Here is a 27975-nt window from a genome sequence, read left to right as displayed (position 1 = left end):
AATATAAACGCAACGCTCAACAATTTCAAAGATTTTACTGAGTTCACAGTTAATCTATGTTTTTCACATCACTGGGAATACAGATACGAATCTTTTAGTCACAGATACTTTAAAACAAAGATCAGACATTTTCAGCATTCAGGAATTGTGTACAAATCCTTGCGACATGGAGCTGCGCAATATCACTTTCAGTTTTTAGTCATTATATTTTTAGTCCAGCAAATTCAACCAAATCTATCTGGACATGAATACTACACTGAGTATACCAAACAGGGTACCTACCTAACATTGGGTTGAATACCCCCTCCCCCTATTCGACAGCGCAAAACCTAGCAGTACTATTTCTTTTCTCTGAGAGTGAGGTGGATACAGTTGAAGTAGGAAGTTTACATACACCTTAGCCAAGTACATTTAAACTCAGTTTTTCACAATTCCTGACAGTTAATTCCAAGAAAAATTCCCTGTCTTAAGGTCAGTTAGGATCACCACTTTATTTTCAGAATGTGAAACATCAGAATCATAGTAGAGAGAATTATTTATTTCAGATTTTATTCTCAGTGGTTCAGAAGTTTACATACACTCAATTAGTATTTGGTAGCATTTCCTTTAAATTGTTTAACTTGGGTCAAACATTTCGGGTAGCCTTCCACAAGCTTCCCAAAATAAGTTCAGTTAATATTGGCCCATTCCTCCTGACAGAGCTGGTGTAACTGAGTCAGGTTTGTAGGCCTCCTTGCTCGCACACGCTTTTTCAGTTCTGCCCACACATTTTCTATAGGATTGAGGTCAGGGCTTTGTGATGGCCACTCCAATACCTTGACTTTGTTGTCCTTAAGCCATTTTACCACAACTTTGGAAGTATGCTTGGGGTCATTATCCATTTGGAGGACCCATTTACGACCAAGCTTTACCTTCCTGACTGATGTCTTGAGATGTTTCTTCAATATATCCACATCATTTTCCTACCTCAACAAACATTTGGCAAAACACAACACACAATTCTCTACCTTTGGCACAACCTTCACAATTAAAATCTATTGTGTGCAAATGAAAAGCAACACTGTTCAACAAGCTAAGCTGAATTATCAATTGATCACTTTCTCTCTTCACATGTGCAAACAGTGATTGCATAAATGTTCACTTTGCAATCAGACCTTTGGTATGGATAAAAAGACCACAGGTGAGTACTCCTATGTTTGGCGAACAACGGAAGCAAACTTGACAGAGAGAGGCAGAATTTGAGGTAGAGGTATTTTTTATTTAACTAATCAAGTCAGTTAAGAATAAATTATTATTTACAATGACGGCCTACCCTGGATGACGCTGGGCCAATTGTGCGCCACCCTTTCAGATTCCCAATCACGGCAGGATGTGATGCAGCCTGGATTCAAATCAGGTACTGCAGTGACACCTCTTGCACTGAGATGCAGTGTCTTAGACCACTGCGCCACTGGGGAGAGGTAGAGACAGAGGTGGACATAGAGGTGGAGGTGGAGATAGAGGTGGAGGTAGAGATAGAGGTGGAGGTAGAGATAGAGATTGAGGTGGCGGTAGAGGTAGAGAGAGGTGGAGATAGAGATAGAGGTGGAGGTAGAGATAGAGATCGAGGTGGCGGTAGAGGTAGAGAGAGGTGGAGATAGAGATAGAGGTGGAGGTAGAGAGAAGTGGTGATAGAGATAGAGTTGGAGGAGGAGGTTGAGATAGAGGTGGAGGTGAAGGTAGAGATAGAGGTGGAGGTGGGGGTAGAGTTGGAGGAGGAGGTTGAGATAGAGGTGGAGGTGAAGGTAGAGATAGAGGTGGAGGTGGGGGTAGAGAGAAGTGGTGATAGAGATAGAGTTGGAGGAGGAGGTAGAGATGGAGGTGGAGGTGGGGGTGGAGGTGGGGGTAGAGATGGAGGAGGAGGTAGAGATGGAGGTATTTGTATTTATTATGGATCAAATCAAATGTATTTATAAAGCCCTTCTTACATCAGCTGATATTTCAAAGTACTGTACAGAAACCCAGCCTAAAACCCCAAACAGCAAGCAATGCAGGTGTAGAAGCACGGTGGCTAGGAAAAACTCCCTAGAAAGGGCTGAACCTAGGAAGAAACATAGAGAGTAACCAGGCTATGAGGGGTGGCCAGTCCTCTTCTGGCTGTGCCGAGTGGCCAAGATGTTCAAATGTTCATAGATGACCAGCAGGGTCAAATAATAATAATCACAGTGGTTGTCGAGGGTGCAACAGCTCAGCACCTCAGAAGTAAATGTCAGTTGGCATTTCATAGCCGATCATTCAGAGTATCTCTGCCACTCCTGCTGTCTCTAGAGAGTTGAAAACAGCAGGTCTGGGGCAGGTAGCACATCCGGTGAAAAGGTCAGGGTTCCATAGCCGCAGGTAGAACAGTTGAAACTGGAGCAGCAGCACGGCCCGGTGGACTGGGGACAGCAAGGAGTCATCAGGCCAGGTAGTCCTGAGGCATGGTCCTAAGGCTCAGGTCCTCCGAGAGAGAGAAAGAGAGAAAGAGATAGAAAGAGAAAATTAAAAAGAGCATACTTAAATTCACACAGGACACTGGATTAGACAGGAGAAATACTCCAGATATAACAGACTGACCCTAGCCCCCGACACAAACTACTGCAGCATAAATACTGGAGGCTGAGAAAGGAGGAGTCAGGAGACACTGTGGCCCCATCCGACGATATCCCCGGACAGGGACAAACAGGCAGGATATAACCCCACCCACTTTGCCAAAGCACAGCCCCACACCACTAGAGGGATATCTTCAACCACAACTTACCATCCTCAGACAAGGCCGAGTATAACCCACAAAGATCTCCACCATGGCACAACCCAAGGGGGGATGCCAACCCAGACAGGAAGATCACGTCAGTGACTCAACCCACTCAAGTGACGCAACCCTCCTAGGGACGGCATGGAAGAGCATCAGTAAGCCAGTGACTCAGCTCCTGTAATAGGGTTAGAGGCAGAGAATCCCAGTGGAGAGAGGGGAACCGGCCAGGCAGAGACAGCAAGCACGGTTCGTTGCTCCAGTGCTTTTCCGTTCACACACTCCTGGGCCAGACTACACTTAATCATAGGACCTACTGAAGAGATGAGTCTTCAATGAAGACTTAAAGGTTGAGACCGAGTCTGCGTCTCTCACATGGGTAGGCAGACCATTCCATAAAAATGGAGCTCTATAGGAGAAAGCCCTGCCTCCAGCTGTTTGCTTAGAAATTCTAGGGGTAGTTAGGAGGCCTGCGTCTTGTGACCGTAGCGTACGTGTAGGTATGTACGGCAGGACCAAATCAGAAAGATAGGTAGGAGCACGCCCATGTAATGCTTTGTAGGTTAGCAGTAAAACCTTGAAATCAGCCTTTGCCTTAACAGGAAGCAAGTGTAGAGAGGCTAGCACTGGAGTAATGTGATCACATTTTTTGGTTTTAGTCAAGTTTCTATCAGTCGTGTTTAGCACTAACTGAAGTTTATTTAGTGCTTTATCCGGGTAGCCGAAAAGTAGAGCATTGCAGTAGTCTAACCTAGAAGTGACAAAAGCATGGATACATTTTTCTGCATCATTTTTGGACAGAAAGTTTCTGACTCATGCAATGTTACGTAGATGGAAAAAAGCTGTCCTTGAAACAGTCTTGATATGTTCGTCAAAAGAGAGATCAGGGTTCAGAGTAACGCAGAGGTCCTTCACAGTTTTATTTGAAACAACTGTACAACTATCAAGATCAATTGTCAGATTCAACAGAAGATCTCTTTGTTTCTTGGGTCCTAGAACAATCATCTCTGTTTTGTTCAAGTTTAGAAGTTGAAAATTTGCAGCCATCCACTTCGTTAAGTCTGAAACACAGGCTTCCAGGGAGGGCAATTTTGGTGCTTCACCATGTTTCATCGAAATGTACAGCTGTTTGTCATCCGCATAGCAGTGAAAGTTAACATTATGTTTCCGAATGACATCACCAAGAGGTAAGATATATAGTGAAAACAATAGTGGTCCTAAAACGGAACCTTGAGGAACACCGAAATTTACAGTTGATTTGTCAGAGGACAAAACATTGACAGAAAATATCTAAACCAGGCCAGAACTTGTCCGTGTAGACCAATTTGGGTTTCCAATCTCTCCAAAAGAATGTGGTGATCAATGGTATCAAAAGCAGCACTAAGGTCTAGGAGCATGAGGACAGATGCAGAGCCTCGATCTGACGCCATTAAAAGGTAATTTACCACCTTCACAAGTGCAGTCTCAGTGCTATGATGGGGTCTAAAACCGGACTGAAGCGTTTCACATACATTGTTTGTCTTCAGGAAGGCAGTGAGATACTGCGCAATAGCTTTTTCAAAAAAAATTGAGAGGAATGGGAGATTCGATATAGGCCGCTAGTTTTTTATATTTTCTGGGCCATGGTTTGGCTTTTTCACGAGAGGCTTTATTACTGCCACTTTTAGTGAGTTTGGTACACATCCGGTGGATAGAGAGCCGTTTATTATGTTCAGCATAGGATGGCCAAGCACAGGAAGCATCTCTTTCAGCAGTTTAGTTGGAATAGGGTCCAGTACGCAGCTTGAAGGTTTAGAGGCCATGATTATTTTCAACATTGTGTCAAGAGATATAGTACTAAAACACTTGAGTGTCTCCCTTGATCCTAGGTCCTGGCAGAGTTGTGCAGACTCAGGACAACTGAGCTTTGGAGGAATCGGCAGATTTAAAGAGGAGTCCGTAATTTGCTTTCTAATGATCATGATCTTTCCTTCAAAGAAGTTCATGAATGTATCACTGCTGAAGTGAAAGCCATCCTCTCTTGGGGAATGATGCTTTTTAGTTAGCGTTGCGACAGTATCAAAAATACATTTTGGATTGTTCTTATTTTCCTCAATTAAGTTGGAAAAATAGGATGATCGAGCAGCAGTGAGGGCTCTTCGATACTGCACGGTACTCTCTTTCCAAGCTAGTTGGAAGACTTCCAGTTTGGTGTGGCGCCATTTCCGTTACAATTTTCTGGAAGCTTGCGTCAGAGCTCAGGTTCTTTCTGTATGCCAGGGAGCTAGTTTCTTATAACAAATGTTATTTGTTGTTCGGGGTGCGACTGCATCTAGGGTATTGCGCAAGTTTAAATTGAGTTCCTCAGTTAGGTGGTTAACTGATTTTGGGGTAGGCAGAGGGTGTCTGGAAGGGCATCTAGGAATCTTTGGGTTGTCCGAGAATGTATAGCACGACTTTTGATGATCCTTGGTTAAATCAAAAGTCTCAGAGTACAAAAATCAGTTAACCACCTAACTGAGGAACTCAATTTTACCTTGCGCAATACCCTAGATGCAGTCGCACCCCTAAAAACAAAAAACATTTGCCATAAGAAACTAGCTTCCTGGTATACATAAAATACCCGAGCTCTGAAGCAAGCTTCCAGAAATGGATCCCCATTAGCTGCTGCCAACGCAGCAGCTACTCTTCCTGGGGTCCAGCAAAATTAAGGCAGTTTATACAAATGTAAAACATTACAATACATTCACAGATTTCAAAATAGTGATGAAATCAATCTCTCCTCCACTTTCAGCCAGGAGAGATTGACATGCATATTATTAATATTAGCTCTCTGTGTACATCCATCTGAAACTAACTGCAGCTCTTTGATGAGTGTTGCAATCATTTCAGTCAAGTCAGTGGCATGTTGTTAGTAAAAATTGAAAAAAGCAGGTGGAGGTAGGTCACTGTGATGATTTTAACTGAAACATCCTCCCTCATAAGCAAGCTACGCAAACCAGCCAATAAGCTGCCATGTTGAGTAGGTGAAGGCAAGACAAAAATAAAACCAAAAACCCATTGGCTTAACAATAAAGTGACAAGGGGAATCACCAATATAACCATGTTACATATGGGGTGGAAGGTGTATGATCGCAAACACCATTGAACGTATGGCCATTTTCCAGGCAATGTAGGAGGCCTGTGGTGGCATTCCAGTCCATTCAGGGGTGGAGGTGTCATGCTAAATCAAATCAAATTTTATTGTTCACATACACATGGTTATCAGAAGTTAATGCGAGGGTAGCGAAATGCTTGTGCTTCTAGTTCCAACAGTGCAGTAATGTCTAACAAGCAATCTAACAATTGCACAACAACTACCCAATACACACAAATGTAAAGGGATGGAATAAGAATATGTACATAAAAATACATAGATGAGCAATGGCCGAGCAGCATAGGCAAGATGCAATAGATGGTATAAAATTCAGTATACACATATGAGATGAGTTACGTAAGATACAGTTGACGTCGGAAGTTTACATACACTTAGGATGGAGTCAAACTCATTTTTCAACCACTCCACAAATGTTTTGTTAACAAACTATAGTTTTGGCAAGTCGGTTAGGACATCTACGTTGTGCATGACACAAGTAATTTTTCCAACAATTGTTTACAGACAGATTATTTCACTTATAATTCACTGTATCACAATTCCAGTCGGTCAGAAGATTACATACACTAAATTGACTGAGCCTTTAAACAGCTTGGAAAATTCCAGAAAATGATGTCATGGCTTTAGAAGCTTCTGATAGGCTAATTGACATAATTTGAGTCAATTGGAGGTGTACCTGTGGATGTATTTCAAGGCCTACCTTCAAACTCAGTGCCTCTTTGCTTGACATCATGGGAAAATCAAAATCAAAATTGGAGACCTCCACAAGTCTAATTCATCCTTGGGAGCAATTTCCAAACGCCTGAAGGTACCACGTTTATCTGTACAAACAATAGTATGCAAGTATAAACACCATGGGATCACGCAGCCATCATACCGATCAGGAAGGAGACGCGTTCTGTCTCCTAGAGATGAACGTACTTTGGTGCGAAAAGTGAAAATCAATCCCAGAACAACAGCAAATGACCTTGTGAAGATGCTGGAGGAAACAGGTACACAAGTATCTATATCCACAGTAAAACGAGAACTATATCGACATAACCTGAAAGGCCGCTCAGCAAGGAAGAAGCCACTACCTCAAAAACGCCATAAAAACGCCAGACTACGGTTTGCAACTGCACATGGGGACAAAGATCATACTTTTTGGAGAAATGTCCTCTGGTGTGATGAAAGAAAAATGGGACTGCTTGGCCATAAAGACCATTGTTATGTTTGGAGGGAAAGGAGGAGGCTTGCCAGCCGATGAACACCATCCCAACCGTGAAGCATGGGGGTGGCATCATCATGTTGTGGTGGTGCTTTGCTGCAGGAGGGACTGGTGCACTATAAATAGATGGCGTCATGAGGAAGGAAAATTATATGGATATATTGAAGCAACATCTCAAGACATCAGTCAGGAAGTTAAAGCTTGGTCGCAAATGGGTCCTCCAAATGGACAATGACCACAAGTATACTTCCAAAGTTGTGGCAAAATGGCCTAAGGACAACAAAGTCCAAGATATTGGAGTGGCCATCACAAAGCCCTGACCTCAGACCTATAGAAAATGTGTGAGCAGAACTGAAAAAGCGTGTGTGCTCAAGGAAGCCTACAGACCTGACTCAGTTACACCAGCTCTGTCAGGAGGAATGGGCCAAAATTCAACCAACTTATTGTGGCAAGCTTGTGGAAGGCTACCTGAAATGTTTGCCCCAATGTAAACAATTTAAAGGCAATGCTACCAAATACTAATTGTGTGTATATAAACTTCTGACCCACTGGGAATGTGATGAAAGAAATAAACACTGAAATAAATCGTTCTCTCTACTATTATTCTGATATTTCACATTCTTAAAATAATGTGGTGATCCTATCTGACCTAAGACAGGGACTTTTTACTTTTTAAATGTCAGGAATTGTGAGTTTAAATGTATTTGGCTAAGGTGCATGTAAAATTCCGAGATCAACTTTATGTAAACATTATTAAAGTGGCATTTTGTAAAAGTGACCAGTGATCCATTTATTAAAGTGGCTAATGATTTTAGTCTATGTTGGCATTAAAATAAATTTTAAGGATCGGACCCTTTTTTCTCAATTCTTGCCTAAAATGGCATACCCAAATCTAACTGCCTATAGCTCAGGCCCTGAAGCAAGGATATGTATTTTATTGATACCATTTGAAAATAAACACTTTGAAGTTTGTGGAAATGTGAAAGGGGTGTAGGAGAATATAACACATTAGATCTGGTAAAAGAATACATAAAAAGAATTGTACCATCTTTGAAATGCAAGAGAAAGGCTATACTGTACTATTCCAGCCCAGGTGCAATTTGGATTTTGGCCACTAGGTGGCAGCTGTGTATGCGCAAAGTTTTAGACTGATCCAAAGAACCATTGCATTTCTATTCAAAACTTTGAATTGAGACTGCCCAAATGTGCCTAATCTGTTTCCTAATAACTTTTCATGTTCAAAACAGTGTACTCTCCTCAAACAATAGCATGGTATTCTTTCACTATAATAGCTACTGTAAATTGGACAGTGCAGTTAGATTAACAAGAATTTAAGCTTTCTGCCAATATCAGATATGCCTATGTCCCGGGAAATGTTCTTGTTACTTACAACCTCATGCTAATCTCATTAACCTAGATTAGCTCAACCATCCCGCAGGGGACCCACCGATCCTGAAGAAGATTTATAAATGTATTTAACAGTCTGACGACCTTGAGATAGAAGCAGTTTTTCAGTCTCTCGGTCCCAGCTTTGATGCACTTGTACTGACCTCGTCTTCTGGATGGTAGCGGGGTGAACAGGCAGTGGCTCAGGTGGTTGTTGTGCTTGATTATCTTTTTGGCCTTCCTGTGACATCGGGTGCTGTAGGTGTGTCCTGGAGGGCAGGCAGTTTGCCCCCCGGTGATGCATTATGCAGACCGCATCACCCTCTGGAGAGCCTTGCGGTTGAGGGCAGTGCAATTGCCGTACCAGGCGGTGACACAGCTCGACAGGATGCTTTCAATTGTGTGTCTGTTGTGAGGGTTTTAGGTGACAAGCCACATTTCTTCAGCCTCCTGAGGTTGAAGAGGCGCTATTGCGCCTTCTTGACCACACTGTCTGTGTGGGTGGACCATTTCAGTTTGTCCATGATGTGTACGCCGAAGGAACTTAAGTTGCAGAAACATTTCAAGGGTGATCATTGGAAACAGGATGCGCCTGAACTCAATTTTGAGTCTCATAGCAAAGGGTCAGAATACTTACATAAATAATGTATTTCTGTTTTTTATCTTTAATACATTTGCAAAAATGTATAATAACCTGTTTTTGCTTTGTCATTATGGGGTATTCTGTGTTTCTGATTTATTTTTTAAATCAATTTTAGAATAAGGCTGTAGCGTAACAAAATGTGGAAATGGTCAAGGGGTCTGAATACTTTCCGTAGGCACTTTATGTCCTAAATACAAAGTGTTATGTTTGGGACAAATCCAACGCAACACGTCACTGAGTACCACTCTTCATATCCAAGCATGGTGGTGGCTGCGTCATGTTATGGGTATGTTTGTCATCGGCAAGGACTACGTTTTTTATGATCAAAAGAAACAGAATAGCGTCAAGCACTGGCAAACTCCAAGAGGAAATCCTGGTTCAGTCTGCTTTCCAACAGACACTGGGAGACAAATTCACCTTTCAGCAGGACAATAACCAAAAACACAAGGCCAAATATACACTGGAGTTGCTTCCCTAGATGAAATTGAATGTTCCTGAGGGGCCAAGGTACAGTTTTGACTTAATCAGCTTTAAAATCTACGGCATGGCTTGAAAATGGCTGTCTAGCAATGATCAGCAACCAACTTGACAGAGCTTGAATAATTTTAAAAATAATAATGTGTGAATATTGTACAATCCAGGACAAGTGTGCAAAGCTATTAGAGACGTACCCAGAAAGACTTTCAGCTGTAATTGCTGCCAACTGTGATTTTAAAATGTATTGTCTCAGCGGTAACTACTTATGTAGATGACAAATTTCTGTATTTATTTTTCAGTAAATTTGCTAACTTTTCGAAAAATATATTTTCACAGTCATTATGGGGTATTGTGTGTAGATGGGTGGAAAAAAATATTTTATCAATTTTGAATTCAGGCTGTAACACAAAATGTGGAATAAGTCAAGGGATATTAATACTTTCTGAAGGCACTGTATTTAGATAAAGTAAACATTCACAAACACCTGTTGCATCATCCTGGACTCAGGGGTAGATGTAACACAGTAAATGTAAATCTGGCACACTCAAATTCTTATGATATGTTACATTTCATATGGTATGTATTTATTTGTGATTGTCCATCATACATCTTGTATGATACGAATTACAATTCATATGACATGAATTTCAGTTAGCGCAATATGTCATTAACGGCAATTTCTTACAATATGTTATGAATTTGAAAAATTTATGATATGTAACAAACTACAATTTGTAGCTCGGTGGCTAGGTGGTTAAACTTAATGTTTAGCAAGGCTCGGGCTTAGGGTTAGAGGTTATGGTTATGGTTATGGTTAAGGTTAGGAATTCTGTTAAAGGGTTAGCTTTAGGGTTAAGTGTTAGGTTAAAGATTTAAGTTTAGGGTTATTGTTAGGATTAGGAGTTAGGTTAAAGGGTTAAGGTAAGGATTAGCTAACATGCTAAGTAGTTTCAAAGAGCTGGCCTTTTTAATAACAGTGTAGCTAGTTTGTTTTGAGTCTATTGTGTTGTTGTTTTGTTTTCCACTGGTCCAGATGGTCCCACTCACCAGTCCCTCAGACGCCAGATTGCTAATTAAAGCTTCTCCTCACAGAACCTCTTTGTAAGAGCCATAGTTAATAATATAAGTGGATTTACCTGCTCAGTTGTTCTCCTGTAGTCTGTGAACTGTGAATACTGGCAGACAGAGACTCCACTGGTCCAGGTCCAGTTAGGTCCACACTAGGTCCAGCTAGGTCCAGACTAGGTCCAGTCTAGGACAGTTCTGTAAGTCAGTTCTCTCTCACACCAGCTCAACGGCCTCAACTCCTGAATCATGAGACCACAGATATCCTATTAAATTATCAAGTTAGTTCTAATATGTAATTATTTGTGTGAGCCTTCAAAGCCTTTACCCGGAAAGTCCCCATGTGAATATGGCCCACACAAAATGTGACTTTGTGTATTAACAGAATAGCGGAGTTGCAATAGGCTTATCAAGCTAGTTATTCAGGAACTGTTTTCTCCTGTTGGGTGGTCCTGTGCATGGGGTGATGTAAGTTTCCTTTAACAATCAGTCTTCCAGATAGACAGACACAGAACCTTGGTATAAAACTCTTTAGTAATAAAATGCAATTGCAGACAGAGATTCACATACAGAGTACCTCAGTAGTCTATAGTAAAGATCTGTGTGGCGAAACAGGAGACAAAGCTCCTTATACTAGTGGTGTGAACAACCTACCGTCAATCATACCTTAACATTGGATACAAAGTATCTAAGATGAGTAAAACATGTCTAGACTGTGGTTTCTCACTATGCTATCTCGGCCTTGAGCCTGGGTGACAATCAACAGGTTCAGACCATTCTCAGCCAGGGAACAAAAGCAGTACATCTCCATTTACCCAGTACTTTTCAGTCATTGCGCATTGCAAGCATACAAAGGTTATCACATATATACAGTAATCATGGCATTGGCAAGTTCTTAACTTCCCTGCCTGGGCTGATTTTTTAATTGTACCTTTATTTAACTAGGCAAGACAGTTAAGAACAAATGATTATTTACAATGGCAGCCTACACCAGCCAAACCTGGACGACACTGGGCCAATTGTGCACCGCCCGATGGGACTCCCAATCACAGCTGGTTCTGATACAGCCTGGATTTGAACCAGGGTGTCTGTAGTGACACCTCATGCAGTGCCTTAGACCGCTGTGCCACTGATGAGACAGTGGGTAATGCAGTCAGATGGAACAGAGTAAATATGCATTTTAACATCATAGATTTAGCCGGATGTAACTTGTGGAATAGACACCAGCTGGAATGTGCTTTTAACCTATCAGCATTCAGGATTAGACCCACCCGTTGTATAAAAAGCTATATTTAAACCATGATCACCCACTGAGAAATACTGTAGTTATTTCATGAGAATGAATAGATAAAGTAAACATTCACAAACACCTGTTGCATCATCCTGGACTCAGGGGTAGATGTAACACAGTAAATGTAAATCTGGCACACTCAAATTCTTATGATATGTTACATTTCATATGGTATGTATTTATTTGTGAGTGTCCATCATCCATTTAGTATTAAATGTTACGAATTACTATTCGTATGATGTGTTACGAATTTGCAAAACATATTATATGCAGCACATTTGTAGCTATGTGTCTAATTTTAGCTAGGCTAGGAGTTATGGTTAAGCATTAAGGTTAGGGCTAGGGTTAAGGTCAGGGTTAAGGTTAAGGCTAGGGTTAGGAGTTAGGTCAAAGGGTTAGGGTAAGAGGGTTAGCTATCATGCTAAGTAGTTGCAAAATTGCTAATTAGCTAAAATTGTAATGTTGTCTGTGATGACATTTTATCACGCAAACTTTGGGTTGCTTAGACATTCAAGTTAACAAGCTACCATCCACCCTGACCAACTGCCTATTAATCTGAAATGTATAACATATTTGTATGTTATTGTAATTTGTAACATATCATACAAGATGTATGATGAACATTCACAAATGAAAACATACAAAAAAAAAAATGTATGTGTCATATTAATTTGAGTGTCCTGGATTTACATTTACTATGTTATGTCTAGTCTATGAGAACAGGCTGGTTTCATTGCCAGCCTGTTCTAACTTCCTTTCTGTACTATTCAACAGTGGTGATTGTGGCATGGTGAGAACACAAGATAGGAGACTGTTCCCTCTAGTGGCACATGGTATTTTTAATTTGGCCTAACAGAGACAGAAGAAAAAGCAAGACACTCAACCTTAACCCACATTTTTTCTGATCGCTTATTTGATTTATTATACTTTTCTTAATGCTTAGGTTGTTACGAGTGTACTGATATAAGTCCCAGAAACTTTAAGAAAAAACACTTCATACAGGAGTAGTGCCTGTTGTTCACACACGCTAGAATGACCCACCTGATCTTGCCTCCTCCCATCGCCTTCCATTTTTGAATAATTGTTCAAGCGGCCACTTGAGTATCTGGTCAATATAATGGATCATCTGTGGGGACACAGTTGACCAGAGCAAGCTGTTCCCTTCCTCGCTTGAGCATGCCAGATATTCTGGAGGAACCGTGAGCTCATGAGGAGAGCATTCTGACACGCTAGAGGGAACGCCCACTTACACAGATCATTTTTTCTATGGTAAACAGCCCGAGTAAACTATCTTATTTATCCACCATCATTAGTACTACCACACTCATGAGGAAGAGTGATGATTATGCAATGATTATGGATTTATTTGTATCTTTATGGTACCTCAAATCTATATGGTATGCATTATTTTTCCCTCAACAACTGTTCGCCCCCGTCCTAAAAAGACTAAAAACAGAAAGTAATTGGTGACCGATTAAGAAACAAAAAACTTATGGACTTTATAGTGAACTTAGTGTGACTCAGCATTATAGCCAGACCTAAGGTTTTAGATGTAAAAACACATTATTCTATGGTTACAATATAACCCAAAGGACTTTACAACAATAATAACTAGACAACAATGACTGGGGAACTTTGATCTGGAAACAAAGCTTACTTTTTCATGACACAAATTGCCTTTTAGAAAATGTAATTTTAAGCAAGCCAAAGTATGTTTTGCAACTACATATTGCTCTTATTATTTTGAAACCATCCGTCTTGTCAGGATCAAAGGGGGAATGTTCAACATTGCTGCTCAAGCTAAGCTCTGATTCTACTCATTCTAAGCCATAAGCAGAATTCTATCGCATTCATGACTACCTTCGTTGCTACAGGCTTTGTTACCGGCAATATCTTTCAGATATATAGAAAAGGCAGCGAAAAGTTGGCGGCATGGTAAAGTTTGTGGCTAAACATCTTGGCATGTAAGGGGTATTAGTTAGAGTGGATCTCAAGGTCAAAAGTGTATCTGCTGTAAACCTGGATGTTCAGATGGATGAGATGGTCACCAATAGGTCACTTTTCCAAGCTCGCTGACTAATCCTATTCAAACATTTACATGTTGATACAAAAAACGGTTTACTCTCTTCAAAGGAAGTTAATGTGTAAAGGACCTTTAATTACTCTCACACCTAGGGTTGCAAAAATTCTGGGTACGTTCAAAAACTTTTGCCAAAATACCGGCTGTAGGATTGCCGGAATCAGGAGGGAATAAGCAGGAAATCCGTTAACCTTCAACCAGGATTTCTGGAAAACCAGGGAATTTATTAAAAGCCCAGAATTTTGCAACCTTACTTACACAAGATGTTCCATGTATGTAAGACTGAACTGGCATAAAAAAAGTCCTCTCTGTCCAGCCAGTACTGCAAAAAGAACCCAACAATAGAATAGAATAGAACACCTGCTGAGGTAGGCTACCCGGGGAGATAATAAAGCACTTGACAGTGTCACATTTTACAAAGTAACAGTGCTAGTGATGTGACAATGTCCTAGAGAAAGCATTATATATTTGGCAAGCTATATAACACGTGCAACACAGTTCATGATCATTCTGTGTCTTCGAGAGAGACTGTTCATTCCCTCCACCCCCTCACACAGACTCTCAGTCCCATCAGTGAATGGATGCCTCAGTCTCCACGGTAACAACCCAGCCCACACAACCCATCCCCTGTCCCCTCCTCTCTCGCTCTGTGATTGGAGGATTAGATGAGTGGTGCCTGGATGAGAATGAGGCTGCTATTCCCATCATGCTTTGCTCCATCCGGTTGTACGGAATCAGGCCTGTGGGTGTGCGCACAGTGAAGATCTCAGAAGAGGAGGCATGGCTACTGTGTCCTCTCACAAGCCTTCACGTTCCTTATGTCAGGGTGAGTCTCCTTTCCTTGTTCACAATGTAGGCTCTGTCTCTGTGCAGCCACAGATGGACCCCTGCAGAGGGGCTTTGTAGCTAAAACAGATACATGTCTAGACTGAGAATGAATAGTACATCAGAGAACACCCCGACTCTGGTGTATTTGCAGAGACAGAGCTTTAATCCTCTCAGATCTGTTACGTAGTGCGCCTTCTACAGTACATCCTTACACATTTACAAAACAAGGTATTGTCTTATTTATTTATGTGTTTTATAATAACGTCCTCATTTCAATATTAACTTGAAAGGTAAATGTTTCAGCAGCATGGTGTATTCCTCTCTGCATGTTTTTCACATATACAGGTTTTTCAAGAGGTATATTCTGTCTGGAATGCATTGTATATAAACTGATGATGAACTGTATTGTGTTGCACATTGTCACACTTAAACAACAATGAGCGACCCCTCCCTTTACAGATTACAGTAATTTAGTACCATTACTCTACTGAAGCCCGTTACTCTGTTGGAGAGGGGTCTGTTGAATGCCACTTCTTCAGCCCACCAACATTAGTGCCATTCACTATGAAACACAGCCACACAAAGCAATTGTTACTACTACGGGTCCAAGGCACTGAAGGAAAAAACAGATAATCCAATGACTCTCAATTCCATTTATATTTGGGAAAATGTACATAAATTCATGAGGTAGAAAGAACCAATATCACCAAGCACCCCTATTTGGAATAACCCCACCTTCCCTCCAGCATTTAATGATAACACCCTTAAGTCCTGGTTCCAAAGTGGCATCATTCATTTTGAACATGTGTCCTATGATGGATCTCTATTGTCATTCATTCAATTACAAGAAAGATTTGGATTGTCCAAGGCCGAACTCAGAATTCAGCTGAGAATATTTATATTTGTACTTATTAGGGATTCCCATTCTTCCTGGGGTCCAAACATATTAAAACACTTACATTACATATAAAACAAAAGATGAAACAGTACATCATATAAACATCTTTACACTACTACATACCGGTCAAAAGTTTGAACACACCTACTCACTCAAAGGTTTTTCTTTATTTTTACTATTTTCAACCTTGTATAATAATAGTGAAGACATCAAAACTATGAAATACAACATATGGAAACATGGAGTAACCAAAAAAGTGTTCAACAAATCAAAAAATGTTTTATATTTGAGATTCTTCAAATAGCCACACTTTACCTTGATGACACAATCTTGGCATTCTCTCAACCATCTTCATGAGGTCGTCACCTGGAATGCATTTCAATTAACAGGTGTGCCTTGTTAAAAGTTCATTTGTGGAATTTCTTTCCTTCTTATTGCAGTAAAGCCAATCAGTTGTGTTGTGACAAGGTAGGGTGGTATACAGAAGACAGCCTTATTAGGTAAAAGACCAAGTCCACATTATGGCAAGAACAGTTCAAATAAGCAAAGAGAAACAACAGTCCATCATTACTTTAAGACATAAATGTCAGTCAATACGTAACATTTCAAGAACTTTGAAAGTTTATTCAAGTGCAGTCGCAAAAACCGTCAGCGCTATGATGAAACTGGCTCTCGTGAGGACCGCCACAGGAATGGAAGACCCAGAGTTACCTCTGCTGCAGAGGATAAGTTCATTAGAGTTATCAGCCTCAGAATTCCCAGCCCAAATAAATGTTTCACAGAGTTCAAGTAACAGACACATCTCAACATCAACTGTTCAGAGGAGACCGTGTGAATCAGGCCATCATGGTTGAATTGCTGCAAAGAAGCCACAACTAAAGGACACCAATAAGAAGAAGAGACTTGCTTTGGCCAAGAAAAACAAATTTACCAAGAAGGAGAGTGTTGGAGTGCTGCATCAGATGACCTGCCCTCCACAATCCCCCGACCTCAACCAAACTGAGATGGTTTGGGATGAGGCTTTGGAAGGAAACCAAAAATGTGAAAATTTCCATCCCAAATTACAACATTTTCCATCAAGACAGAACTGCTGAAGGAGGTGGAATTACAATCTACTGTAGAGATAGCCTGCAGAGTTCTGTCATACTATCCAGGTCTATGCCCAAACAGTTCGAGCTTCTACTTTTAAAGATCCATCTCTCTAGAAATAAGTCCCTTACTGTTGTCGCTTGTTATAGACCCCCCTCAGTTCCCAGCTGTACCCTGGACACCATATGTGAATTGATTGCCCCCCATCCATCGTCAGATGTTCGTACTGCTAGGTGACCTAAATTGGGATATGCTTAACACCCCGGCCGTCCTACAATCTAAGCTAGATGCCCTCAATCTCACCCAAATGATCAAGGAACCTTACCTGGTACAACCCCAAATCCGTAAACATGGGCACCCTCATAGATATCATCCTGACTAACTTGCCCTCTAAATACACCTCTGCTGTTTTCAACCAGGATCTCAGTAATCACTGCCTCATTGCCTGCGTCCGTTATGGGTCCGCGGTCAAACGACCACCCCTCATTACTGTCAAACGCTCCCTAAAACACTTCTGCGAGCAGCCCCTTTTAATCGACCTGGCCCGGGTATCGTGAAAGGATATTGACCTCATCCCGTCAGTAGAGGATGCCTGGTTCTTCTTTAAAAGTGCTTTCCTCACCATCTTAAATAAACATGCCCCTTTCAATCAAAAAAAAATTAAGAACAGATATAGCCCTTGGTTCACTCCAGACTTGACTGCGCTTGACCAGCACAAAAACACCCTGACACCGTAAAGTCCATGGAGAATAAGAGTACCTCCTCCCAGCTTCCCACTGCACTGAGACTAGGAAACACTGACACCACTGATAAATCCACGATAATCGAGAATTTCAATAAGCATTTCTCTACGGCTGGCCATGCTTTCCACCTGGCTACCCCAACCCCGACCAGCTGATGTCCTGAAAGAGCTGAAAAATCTGGATCCCTACATATCAGCTGGGCTAGACAATCTGGACCCTCTCTTCCTAAAATTATTTGCCGCCATTGTTGCAACCCCTATTACTAGTCTCTTTCTGAGATTCCTAAAGATTGGAAAGTGGCCGTGGTCATCCCCCTCTAGACCCAGACACTCTAGACCCAAACTGTTACAGACCTATATCCATCCTACCCTGCCTTTCTAAAGTCTTTGAAAGCCAAGTTAACAAAGATCAATCAGTTCGAATCAAACAAAGATCAGTTCGAATCCCACCATACCTTCTTCGCTAGGCAATCTGGTTTCCGAGCTGGTCACAGGTGCACCTCAGCCACGCTCAGGGTCCGAAACAATATCATGTCCGCCATCAATAAAAGACAGTACTGTGCAGCCGCCTTCTTCGACCTGGCCAAGGCTTTCGACTCTGTCAATCACAGTATTCTTATCGGCAGACTCAACAGTCTTGGTTTCTCTAATGACTGCCTCACCTGGTTAACTAACTACTTCCCAGATAGAGTTCAGAGTGTTAAATCAGAGGGCTTGTTGTCCGGACCCCTGGTAGTCTCTATGGGGGTGCCACAGGGTTCAATTCTCGGGCTGACTCTTTTCTCTGTATATATCAATGATGTCGCTCTTGCTGCCGGGTGATTGTTTTATCCACCTCGATGCAGATGACCCCATTCTGTATACATCTGGCCCTTCTTTGGACACTGTTTTAACAAACTTCCAAATGAGCTTCAACGCCATACAACACTCCTTCCGTGGCCTCCAACTGCTCTTAAATGCTAGTAAAACGAAATGCATGCTCTTCAACCGATCGCTGCCCACACCCACCCGCCCGACTAGCATCACTACTCTGGACGGTTCTGACTTAGAATATGTGGACAACTACAAATACCTAGGTGTCTGGCTAGACTGTAAACTCTCCTTCCAGACTCACATTAAGCATCTCCAATCCAAAGTTAAATCTAGAATTGGCTTCCTTTTTCGCAACTAAGCCTCCTTCACTCATGTTGCCAAACATACCCTCGTAAAACTGACCGTCCTACCGATCCTTGACTTCGGCGATGTAATTTACAAAATAGCCTACAACACTCTACTCAGCAAATTGGATGCAGTCTATCACAGTGCCATCCATTTTGTCACCAAAGCCCCATATACTACCCACCACTGCAACCTGTTTGCTCTCGTTGGCTGGTCCTCGCTACATATTTGTCGCCAAACCCACTGGCTCCAGGTCATCTACAAGTCTTTGCTCTTTAAAGCTCCACCTTATCTCAGCTCACTGGTTACAATAGCAGCACCCACCCGTAGCACGCGCTCCAGTAGGTATATTTCACTTGTCATCCCCAAAGCCAACACCTCCTTTGGCCGCCTTTCCTTCCAGTTCTCTGCTGCCAATGACTGGAACGAATTGCATAAATCACTGAAGTTGGAGACTTATATCTCCCTCGCTAACTTTAAATGCTAGCTGTCAGAGCAGCTTACCGATCGCTGCAGCTGTACACAGCCCATCTGTAAATAGCCCATCCAACCAACTAGCTACCTCATCCCCATAATTGTTTTTGTTTTTCTGCTCTTTTGCACACCAGTATTTCTACTTGCACATCCTCATCAGCACATATATCACTCCAGTGTAGATTGCTAAATTGCAATTACTTCGCCACTATTGGCCTATTTATTGCCTTACCTCCTTACTTAATTTGCACACACAGTATACAGATTTTTCTATTGTGTTATTGACTATATGTTTGTTTATCCCATATATAAATCTGTGTTGTTTTTGTCGCACTGCTTTGCTTTATCTTGGCCAGGTCGCAGTTGTAAATGAGAACTTTTTCTCAACTGGCCTACCTGGTTAAATAAAGGGGAAATTATTTTTTTTTATGTTGGACCGCAGAGTGAAGGACAAGAAGCCAACAAGTGCCCAGCATATCTGGGAACTCCTTCAAGAATGTTGGAAAAGCATTCCAGGTGAAGCTGGTTGAGAGAATGTCAAGAGTGTGCAAAGCTGTCATCAAGGCAAAGGGTGGCTATTTGAAGAATCTCAAATCTCAAATATATTTTGATTTGTTTAACACTTTTTTGGTTACTATATGATTCCATATGTGTTATTTCATAGTTTTGATGTATTCACTATTATTCTACAATGTAGAAAATAGTTTTTTTTTAAATAACTTGAATGAGTAGGTGTTCTAAAATGTTTGACCGGTAGTGTATCTATAATACAAAATGTTTGATACCCCCATACAACAATATCACAATGTGTGCATATGCATGTGTCTGTACCTTTGTGTGTGTTACTTCACAGTCTCCATTGTTCCATAAGGTGTATTTTTACCAGTTTTTTAAATCTGATTCTACGTGGAATAGAGTTCCATGTAGTCATGGCTCTATGTAGTACTGTGCGCCTAGTCCGTTCTGGACTTGGGGGCTGTGAAGAGACCTCTGGTGGCATGTCTTGTATTAAATTGCTTCAACGGAATCTGGATGAACCTAAGGCATCTTACATAGAAAAAATACTGAAAGAGGCTGCTATGCCAAAGAAGTTGATTGCCAAGTTTTTCAAGGGTTGTTTGAAACTCTACCTGGTGGTTCAGAACCTAAAAGGAAAAAACGGGAAACAGATCTAAAGGAAGAAATTGGGGGGAACCATTTGTCACAGATATCGAATTGCTGGAGAGAAAAAAATTGAGCCATCAATTGGAAAGCCTCATATCCGCCCTCAATAACAAACTAGAGGACTGAACTATCTAGCTACATCCCATTAGACATTACAAAATCAAACATAAACCAGACACATTTGAATGTTTTCTATAGTTCCTGTTTCATTGAGTTTTTGTTGTGTTGTGTTATACAGTATGTGTTGTATGTAATAATAAAAAATGTAAACAAACAACATAGACAAAAATAGCTTTTTGCTAAAAAAATATTCCGCAATAAAGGATTTTGCTAGGACTTTCTGGGAGTAGTCTGAGTTGGGAGGGGAAAACTGAAAACTAGCTGTTATTGGCTGGTTCGGAACTCTCTTTGTTTTTGGTCTATTAACCAATTTACCCCCTGGTGATGTCACCAGGCAAGCCGAAACTCCCGCCCATGCAAACCTGCTGATTAGAAGGTCCTATGTAGATTTAATTTTCAACCAGCAACTGTCAGGAAATAACACTGATCAAATTTGTTCACACTTTTACAGCATTAGTTTCCTCAGCTGTTGTACAATATGATACAAAACAAAGGAACAACTGAATTTTGACTGCACTGGTTAAGTCTTTGACATAGCCATAAACCAGAAACACAACACATATTTTAGTAGTCCATCAATGATGACTAATATGCAAAGCAGAAGTAAAAAATAATGTACGTGAACACAGACCTTACTAAGTAAGCGCACCTTTCTGATTCAGTGTGGTAGGGTTAAATGCGGAAGACACATTTCAGTTGAAGGCATTCAGCAACTGACTAGGTATCCCCCTTTCCCTAGGCTTCTGGAAACAGGACATTCTCTCTAATTAAAAAAGTCTGGTTCTGAAAAGCATGTGCATTTGTTTTTTCATTTCCATATTTGTCACATATATTATGTAAATGAATGCAATACATTGATAAACTGAGAGCAGGGATCGGTAACCTGGTGTCCAGTCAATAGTGAATGAAGCCCCAATCTGTGGTAAGGCATCCATACCAGGCTACGGTATCAACTGGAACTATGTGAACAGTTTGGCTTTTGCAATTTGTGACCCTTCTTCAATTTCAGTTGGACAACCAGATCCCAGGTTAAGTCTGAATAGTAACACTGTGGAAGATAAGCCACACCAGCCAGTAAACGATTGACTTATTTACCCTATTGCCCTGATCTTGACTCGATGAGACAGTGCCCCCTCCCCATGATAATGATCAGTGTCAGGCCAAGGGTTGCCCTTATCTTCATTCTCATCCAACATAAATTTGCCACAGAAACCGGTTTGTCAGTCTCCTCGGGGGAAGCGAGCGAGGTGCATGTATGACACTGCCAGAGAGACAGTGGAGACGGGGGAGACAAAAGTAGAGAGAGAGAAAGCGAGCGAGCGTGTGACACGTTGGCTTTAAGTGTGAGGGACAGTACAGATAGCGGTGATTATTTTCAGGTATACCTGAAGATACATGTACCCGACTATAAAACTAAGACACCCAGTTTGCATTCCTCTTTGGGTTGGCAGAACACAGTGTGGGTGAGTTGTTGTTTTACCTCAGCCTGAACGTTGTTAAAATAACAAGTAGCCTAACTTTGTAACCTACAGTATGCATGCCATATCATGCATTTAGATGTTTTAATACAGGTATAAAATATAATTTAGAGGAGAGAGTGTTAAAAATTGTGTTCAAATCTGGAGTGTCTACCAATTCGATTTTTTACCTAAAATTTCTCTTACTATTTGAGTCCCCTTAGTGCAGTTATTGCTGTACATGGCTGGTGGGTGTTGACTTCGGCACACAAAGTAAAAGCAGGAATCAAAGCCCATTAGACAGTTGTAATGAGGTTAGGATGAGACACAATGATGACTTGATCTTCTGTGTACTGCTACTGTAAGGGATTATCATCCTAGTTATCATATACTGCATCGTTTAGTGCTTCTGAAGACATGATGAGACATGAACGGCTCTATGGTGAATGTCTGTATTACCCATTCATCTCAATCTAGGGATGTTCAGAATGTCCACAGCGGGAAATGGAGTCATTTTTTGTTTTTTTTCACTGATATCATTAGAGGCATGCTTTGATACTTTCCGTTAGGTCCCATTTAAGATATATTGGGGTTTTATATGATAATAATTAGTATTATAAGAACAGATTTTATTTTGAACCCTTTTCAAGACCCCCAGTCACTTTACATACACAAGCTAATCAGCAGGATAAAAAGTAATACAATCACACATTAAAATAAGCAAATGCAAAAATACATACAGTGCCGTGAAAAGGTATTTTTCCCCTTTCAGATTTTCTCTATTTTTGCATATTTTTACACTGAACGTTGTCATAAAAAAAACAACTAATATTAGATGAAGGGAACCTGAATGAACAACAAACACAACATTTTGATACGTATTTCATTTATTTAATTTGGGGATGCTTTGCTGCCTCAGGACCTGGACGACTTGTCACCATTGAAGGAACCATGAATTCTGCTCTGTATCAGAGAATTCTAAAGGACAATGTCAGGCCATCCGTCAGTGAGCTGAAACCAAAGCGCAGCTGGGTCATGCTGCAAGACAATGATTCAAAACACACAAGCTAGACTACATCAGAATGTCTGAAAAGCAACACATTTAAAGTTTTGGAACGGCCTAGTCAAAGTCCAGAAAATCAGAAAGTGGAAAAATATTTATTCATGGCACTGTATATGGACTGTCAATACATTGTCTGTGTTTGTCTTTGGATTGAGGGGCAATCTGAGATGGGTTGACATATATGGTCCTTGGGTAAGTTTTTCCATTGCCACTGTGCTGAACATCGCTGTGCAATATTGAACTGGATGTGGGAGCACATCAACAGCAGGCTCTATGAGGATAGTCTAACTTATCTCTCATATATAATTACACGTTTATTGCTTTTCAATGTATTCATGTTATCCATACAGTGAAGCTATTTTCACTAAATCACTTACAATTTCATCGGTCTACACTACCCATCAAAGTTTAACTAGCAGACTATGTGAGTGATGTAACACCCCTTGAATTCCAATGCTAGCTTGGAAGTTGCTGTGTTTAATCATTGTTTCCTTTCAGGGAGGAAACACCATCTAATGATCAAAGAGTATCATGATGAGTGAAGGTTCTCTGTCTGATTCATTCCAGGAGCACGGCTAAGCGCCACACCAAGACCACCACCACAGCCTACCCCTTCCAGAGGCCATGGAGGAAGCCAAGGTCACAGAAGTTCCCCACCTGGAGCGGAGGGTCAGGAAGCGGAAAGAGCACATGGCCCTCCTGAAGACCAAGCTGAGCCGTAGCCTGTCCTGCTCCATGCCCAGGGTCAAGACAACCCTGACTGGATTATTCCCTGTGGTGCTCTGGCTGCCCAAGTACAAGCTGAAAGAGTATATCTGGGGTGATCTAATGTCGGGCCTCGTTATAGGCATCATCCTGGTCCCTCAGGCCATCGCCTACTGTCTGCTGGCCGGAGTAGACCCCATCTATGGCCTCTACACTTCCTTCTTCGCCAACATCATCTACTTCTTCATGGGGACCTCCAGGCACGTGTCTGTGGGCATATTCAGCCTGATGAGCCTTATGGTGGGCCAAGTGGTGGACAGAGAGGTGTATATGGCAGGGTTCGATTTGGATGACACCAAAGCAGATGGAATCTTGAATGTGACAGTTGACTCAGACAGCTCAGCCGTCAACCTGACCATGGGGGCCTTCGGCATGGAATGTGGGAAAGAATGTTATGCCATCAGTATCGCAGCAGCCATGACATTTTTGGTTGGGATTTACCAGGTACATTTTCAACTCAACCACTCTGATTCATCACTCTCAAAACTGCTTTGAAGATTTTGTGAAACAGATGTAACAATTACTCCTGAAATGATTTTACTTGATTAAACACTGATGTCATAAACATCGTAGAACCCCTACAGATGTAGGATCTTAATATGAACCTTGTTTCTACAGCAGAAAATAAATCCTGCAGCAACAGGAAAAGATGTAGATTATAATTCATGGGAATTTATTGTAGGGGTTGATACATTTTTCATTAGGGCAAATCAAGTCTGACATTTTTAAGTGGAAATTACTAACTTTAGAAGCCTTTTTAAGCCTTGAATACGGTACAAGTTTGCATTTCCTGCTGTACAGGAAAGTTATCGCCAATAAACGAGTGATCAAATGAAGATCCTACATCTGTACATCAAAGATGACTGTGCTGAATATATTGACCTTCAGAATAGATTAAATGAACTATCTGATAAAAATGGTTGTCTCCTTCCAGGTATTGATGGCTGTGTTCAGACTGGGCTTTGTCTCCGTCTATCTCTCTGCCCCCATGCTGGACGGCTTCGCCACTGGCGCCTCGTTCACCATCCTCACCGTCCAAGCCAAGTACCTCCTGGGGCTCAAGATCCCTCGCCACCAGGGCTATGGAACAGTGGTGGTCACCTGGATCAACATCTTAAGCAACATCCAGAATACCAACTACTGTGACCTGATCACCAGTGCCATCTGCATCTCCGTCCTGGTGGCGGGGAAGGAGCTCCAAGAGCGCTTCAAGGACCGTCTTAAGATCCCCCTGCCCACAGAGCTGGTGGTGGTGGCGATCGCTACACTGGCGTCCCACTTTGGAGACTTTCATAGACGGTACGACTCCAATGTCTCTGGGGCTATCCCCACAGGCTTCATCCCCCCTAAGGTGCCCAGTTTTGGGTTGATGCCCAGGGTGGCCTTCGACGCCATCCCACTGGCTGTGATCAGCTTTGCCTTCACGGTTTCCCTCTCTGAGATGTTTGCCAAGAAGAACGGCTACACCGTTCGCCCCAACCAGGAGATGATGGCCATTGCTTTCTGTAACATCATCCCTTCTTTCTTCCACTGTTTTACCACCAGCGCTGCCCTGGCTAAGACTATGGTGAAAGACTCCACGGGCTGCCAGACTCAGGTCTCCAGCATTGTGAGTGCCTTCGTCGTTCTCCTGGTCCTACTCTTCTTTGCCCCTCTCTTTTACTCCCTCCAGAAGTGCGTCCTGGCCTGTATCATCATCGTCAGCCTGAGGGGTGCGCTCCGTAAATTCAGAGACGTGCCCAGCAAGTGGCGCATCAGTAAGATGGACGCTGTTGTCTGGATGGTGACGATGAGTGCCTCAGCTCTGATCAGTGTGGAGATGGGGCTGGTGGTTGGGGTAGTTTTCTCTATGCTCTGTATCATCGTCCAGACCCAGAAGCCCAAGGTTTCTCTGCTGGGACAGATCCATGACACTGCCCACTACGAGGATATGGAGGAGTATGAAAACCTCATGTCTCTCCCTAAAGTAAAGATCTTCCGTTTCCAGGCCCCGCTGTATTATGCAAACAATGACTTCTTCCTGAAGTCCCTGTACAAAGCCGTGGGCTTGGCACCTTTCCTGGAGATGACCAGGAGGAGGAAAGCAGAGAAAAAAGGGGAAACACTGGCAGCGAAGGAGGCTGGGAGAGCCGACAAGACTAATGGAGAGGTAAAGGTAGGGCTGGGTTCCAGAGAACTTGACTTACATACGATCATCCTAGACTGCTCTGCCATGCCCTTCATAGACTCAACAGGGATGCAAACCTTCAAAGGGATCCTTAAAGACTATAAGGAGGTGGGTGTCACGGTGCTGCTAGCGAGCTGCAACACCACGGTCATAGATTCTCTCAGTCAAGGCTCTTTCTTTGGGAAGGCTGACAAAGACATGGAAAACTTGTCATTTTACACTGTACATGCTGCAGTTCGATTTGCCAATGACAGGGCAGCTTCTACATCAGAGCTCTCCTACCCAGTTCCTCGAGAGCTACCGTCCTGTAGGTTTTCGATCCAACCCTAATCTAGCAAAGTTGTTAGTTGATAAACTGAATCAAGTTAGTTAAAACTGGGGTTGGAGTAAAAACCTACAGGAGGCCAGCTCTCTAGGAACAGAGTTGGAGAACCCCGATCTACATCCATTGGTGACGCACAGAAAGGTTGGTGGCACTTTCATTGGGGAGGACAGGCTCGTGGTAATGTCTGGAGCGGAATCAGTGGAATGCGACCAAATACATCAAACACATGGTTTCCATGTATTTGATGCCATTCCATTTGTTGCGTTCCGGGCATTATTATGAGCCGTCTTCCCCTCCGCAACCTCCACTAGACTAGAGCCATATATATCCAAATACATGGAAATGGAAATAAATGGCTCTGGTGTAGACTGAGACAGAAGAACAAGGTTTTTTTAATGTGAGGGAGAATGAGTAGTTGAAGAGTTAAATAGTGTATGTATGCAAGATTATGAAAGATAAAGTGAGCAAACAGCATCACTGGTAATTTTGCTCCTCACTTAGAGGCATGAATACATAATGTTTTACATTTTAATAAATGAATATGCTGATTAAGAATCCTCAAATGGAATAATACCAAAAGGGAAGTGTTTGGAGGGAAATTTTACTTGACTCCTCAATCAATACATAACATACAGCTACAGTTAACAGTATTGAACTTTTCAACAACAAAATATTCCCTTAATGTTATACTTGAATTATAAGACAAGCAAGCTTTTGTACAGTGATGACCATGTGTCAGTGATACTGTTAATGCGCTGGATGTTTTATCAGGGATTTATGATTGACCATCCAATTAATAATCAAGGGAGTATCAATATATTTTATGTTACATTTTGAGTTTGGCCAGGACAGATTCAGCGTAACATAGTACATTTCGACTTCACAATTTATTTTCTAAAACACAACCTATGGTTACTAATCCAATATGTTACCTCAAGATGTACAATATTAGTTGACTTTTCAGATTAACTTTTGAAGTTTGGAATCTCATCAAATAATTAAATTCCCATTTAATATTTCTTAAAATCTGTACATTTGAGTTACCAAAAGAAACAATAATTTTGTATATTTATACAGTATCTGGAAATCCATGGTTTAATAAACTATTACAATACATTGTGTAATTTAACTGACTAATGATTTTGAAACTGTGAAGTTATAATGAATGCCATTTTCAGCACGCAGTGTGTTAATTATTAACTGGCAAACATGGAGCATTGGACAACACTTTGTCTGTGCTCAGCCATATACAGCCTAGGCCTACTACTTTGTTTGATCATTTCATAATTTGTTCCATCGGTATGACATTGTTAAAATGTTTATTTAGCATTTATTTAACTAGTCAAGTCAGTTAGGAACAAATTCTTATTTACAATGACGGCCTACCCCGGCCAAACTCTAACCCGGACGACGCTGGGCAAATTGTGCCCCGCCCTATGGGACTCCCAATCACGGCCGGTTGTGATACAGCCTGGAATCGAACCAGGGTCTGTAGTGCTGCCTCTAGCACTGAGATGCAGTACCTTAGACCGATGACCGATTGGGTGCCCCCAAGTGGCATGTATTACGGTGACTTTTCCTATTACAGGTTCAAACATATGTCCAGACTATTACAGACATTCATTACAATTTGATCTAACTGTTTATTGAAAATGTATTGAATGCTCTGTCTA

The 27975-nt window shown here is 41.7% G+C and overlaps 1 protein-coding gene and 1 long non-coding RNA gene across 4 annotated transcripts; one reads left to right on the top strand and one right to left on the bottom strand.

Moving 5' to 3' along the window:
- Nucleotides 1-20: 20 nt before the first annotated feature.
- On the bottom strand, nt 21-13162 carry LOC118937636 (uncharacterized). Its single transcript, XR_005034891.2, has 3 exons — nt 13014-13162; nt 10753-10923; nt 21-2479 (listed from the first exon to the last, which is right to left on the bottom strand). It is a non-coding gene; the product is annotated as an uncharacterized LOC118937636 (long non-coding RNA).
- Nucleotides 13163-14768: 1606 nt separating this feature from the next.
- On the top strand, nt 14769-27418 carry LOC100136215 (SLC26A1-like protein). 3 transcript variants are annotated; one of them, XM_021622413.3, is made up of 3 exons: nt 14769-14878; nt 23613-24254; nt 24745-27418. In XM_021622413.3, exons 2-3 carry the CDS (start codon nt 23670-23672, stop codon nt 26305-26307), a joined length of 2148 nt encoding a protein of 715 aa, XP_021478088.3. In that variant the 5' UTR covers nt 14769-14878; nt 23613-23669; the 3' UTR covers nt 26308-27418.
- The last annotated feature ends 557 nt before the right edge of the window (nt 27419-27975 follow it).

This window comes from Oncorhynchus mykiss, chromosome 12, assembly GCF_057628025.1.
Source record: "Oncorhynchus mykiss isolate SJ-2025 chromosome 12, ASM5762802v1, whole genome shotgun sequence".
Taxonomy (NCBI): Eukaryota; Metazoa; Chordata; class Actinopteri; order Salmoniformes; family Salmonidae; genus Oncorhynchus; species Oncorhynchus mykiss.
Note: the sequence above shows the minus strand (reverse complement) of the source record. Positions and strands in the feature narration are given on the sequence as shown.

Bases quoted from the DNA above. Each gene is read 5' to 3' on its own strand.
- LOC100136215 (XM_021622413.3), top strand. From the start codon at position 23,670: ATGGAGGAAGCCAAGGTCACAGAAGTTCCCCACCTGGAGCGGAGGGTC. The intron at 24,255-24,744 runs GTACATTTTCAA...GTCTCCTTCCAG, and splicing joins TTTTGGTTGGGATTTACCAG to GTATTGATGGCTGTGTTCAG.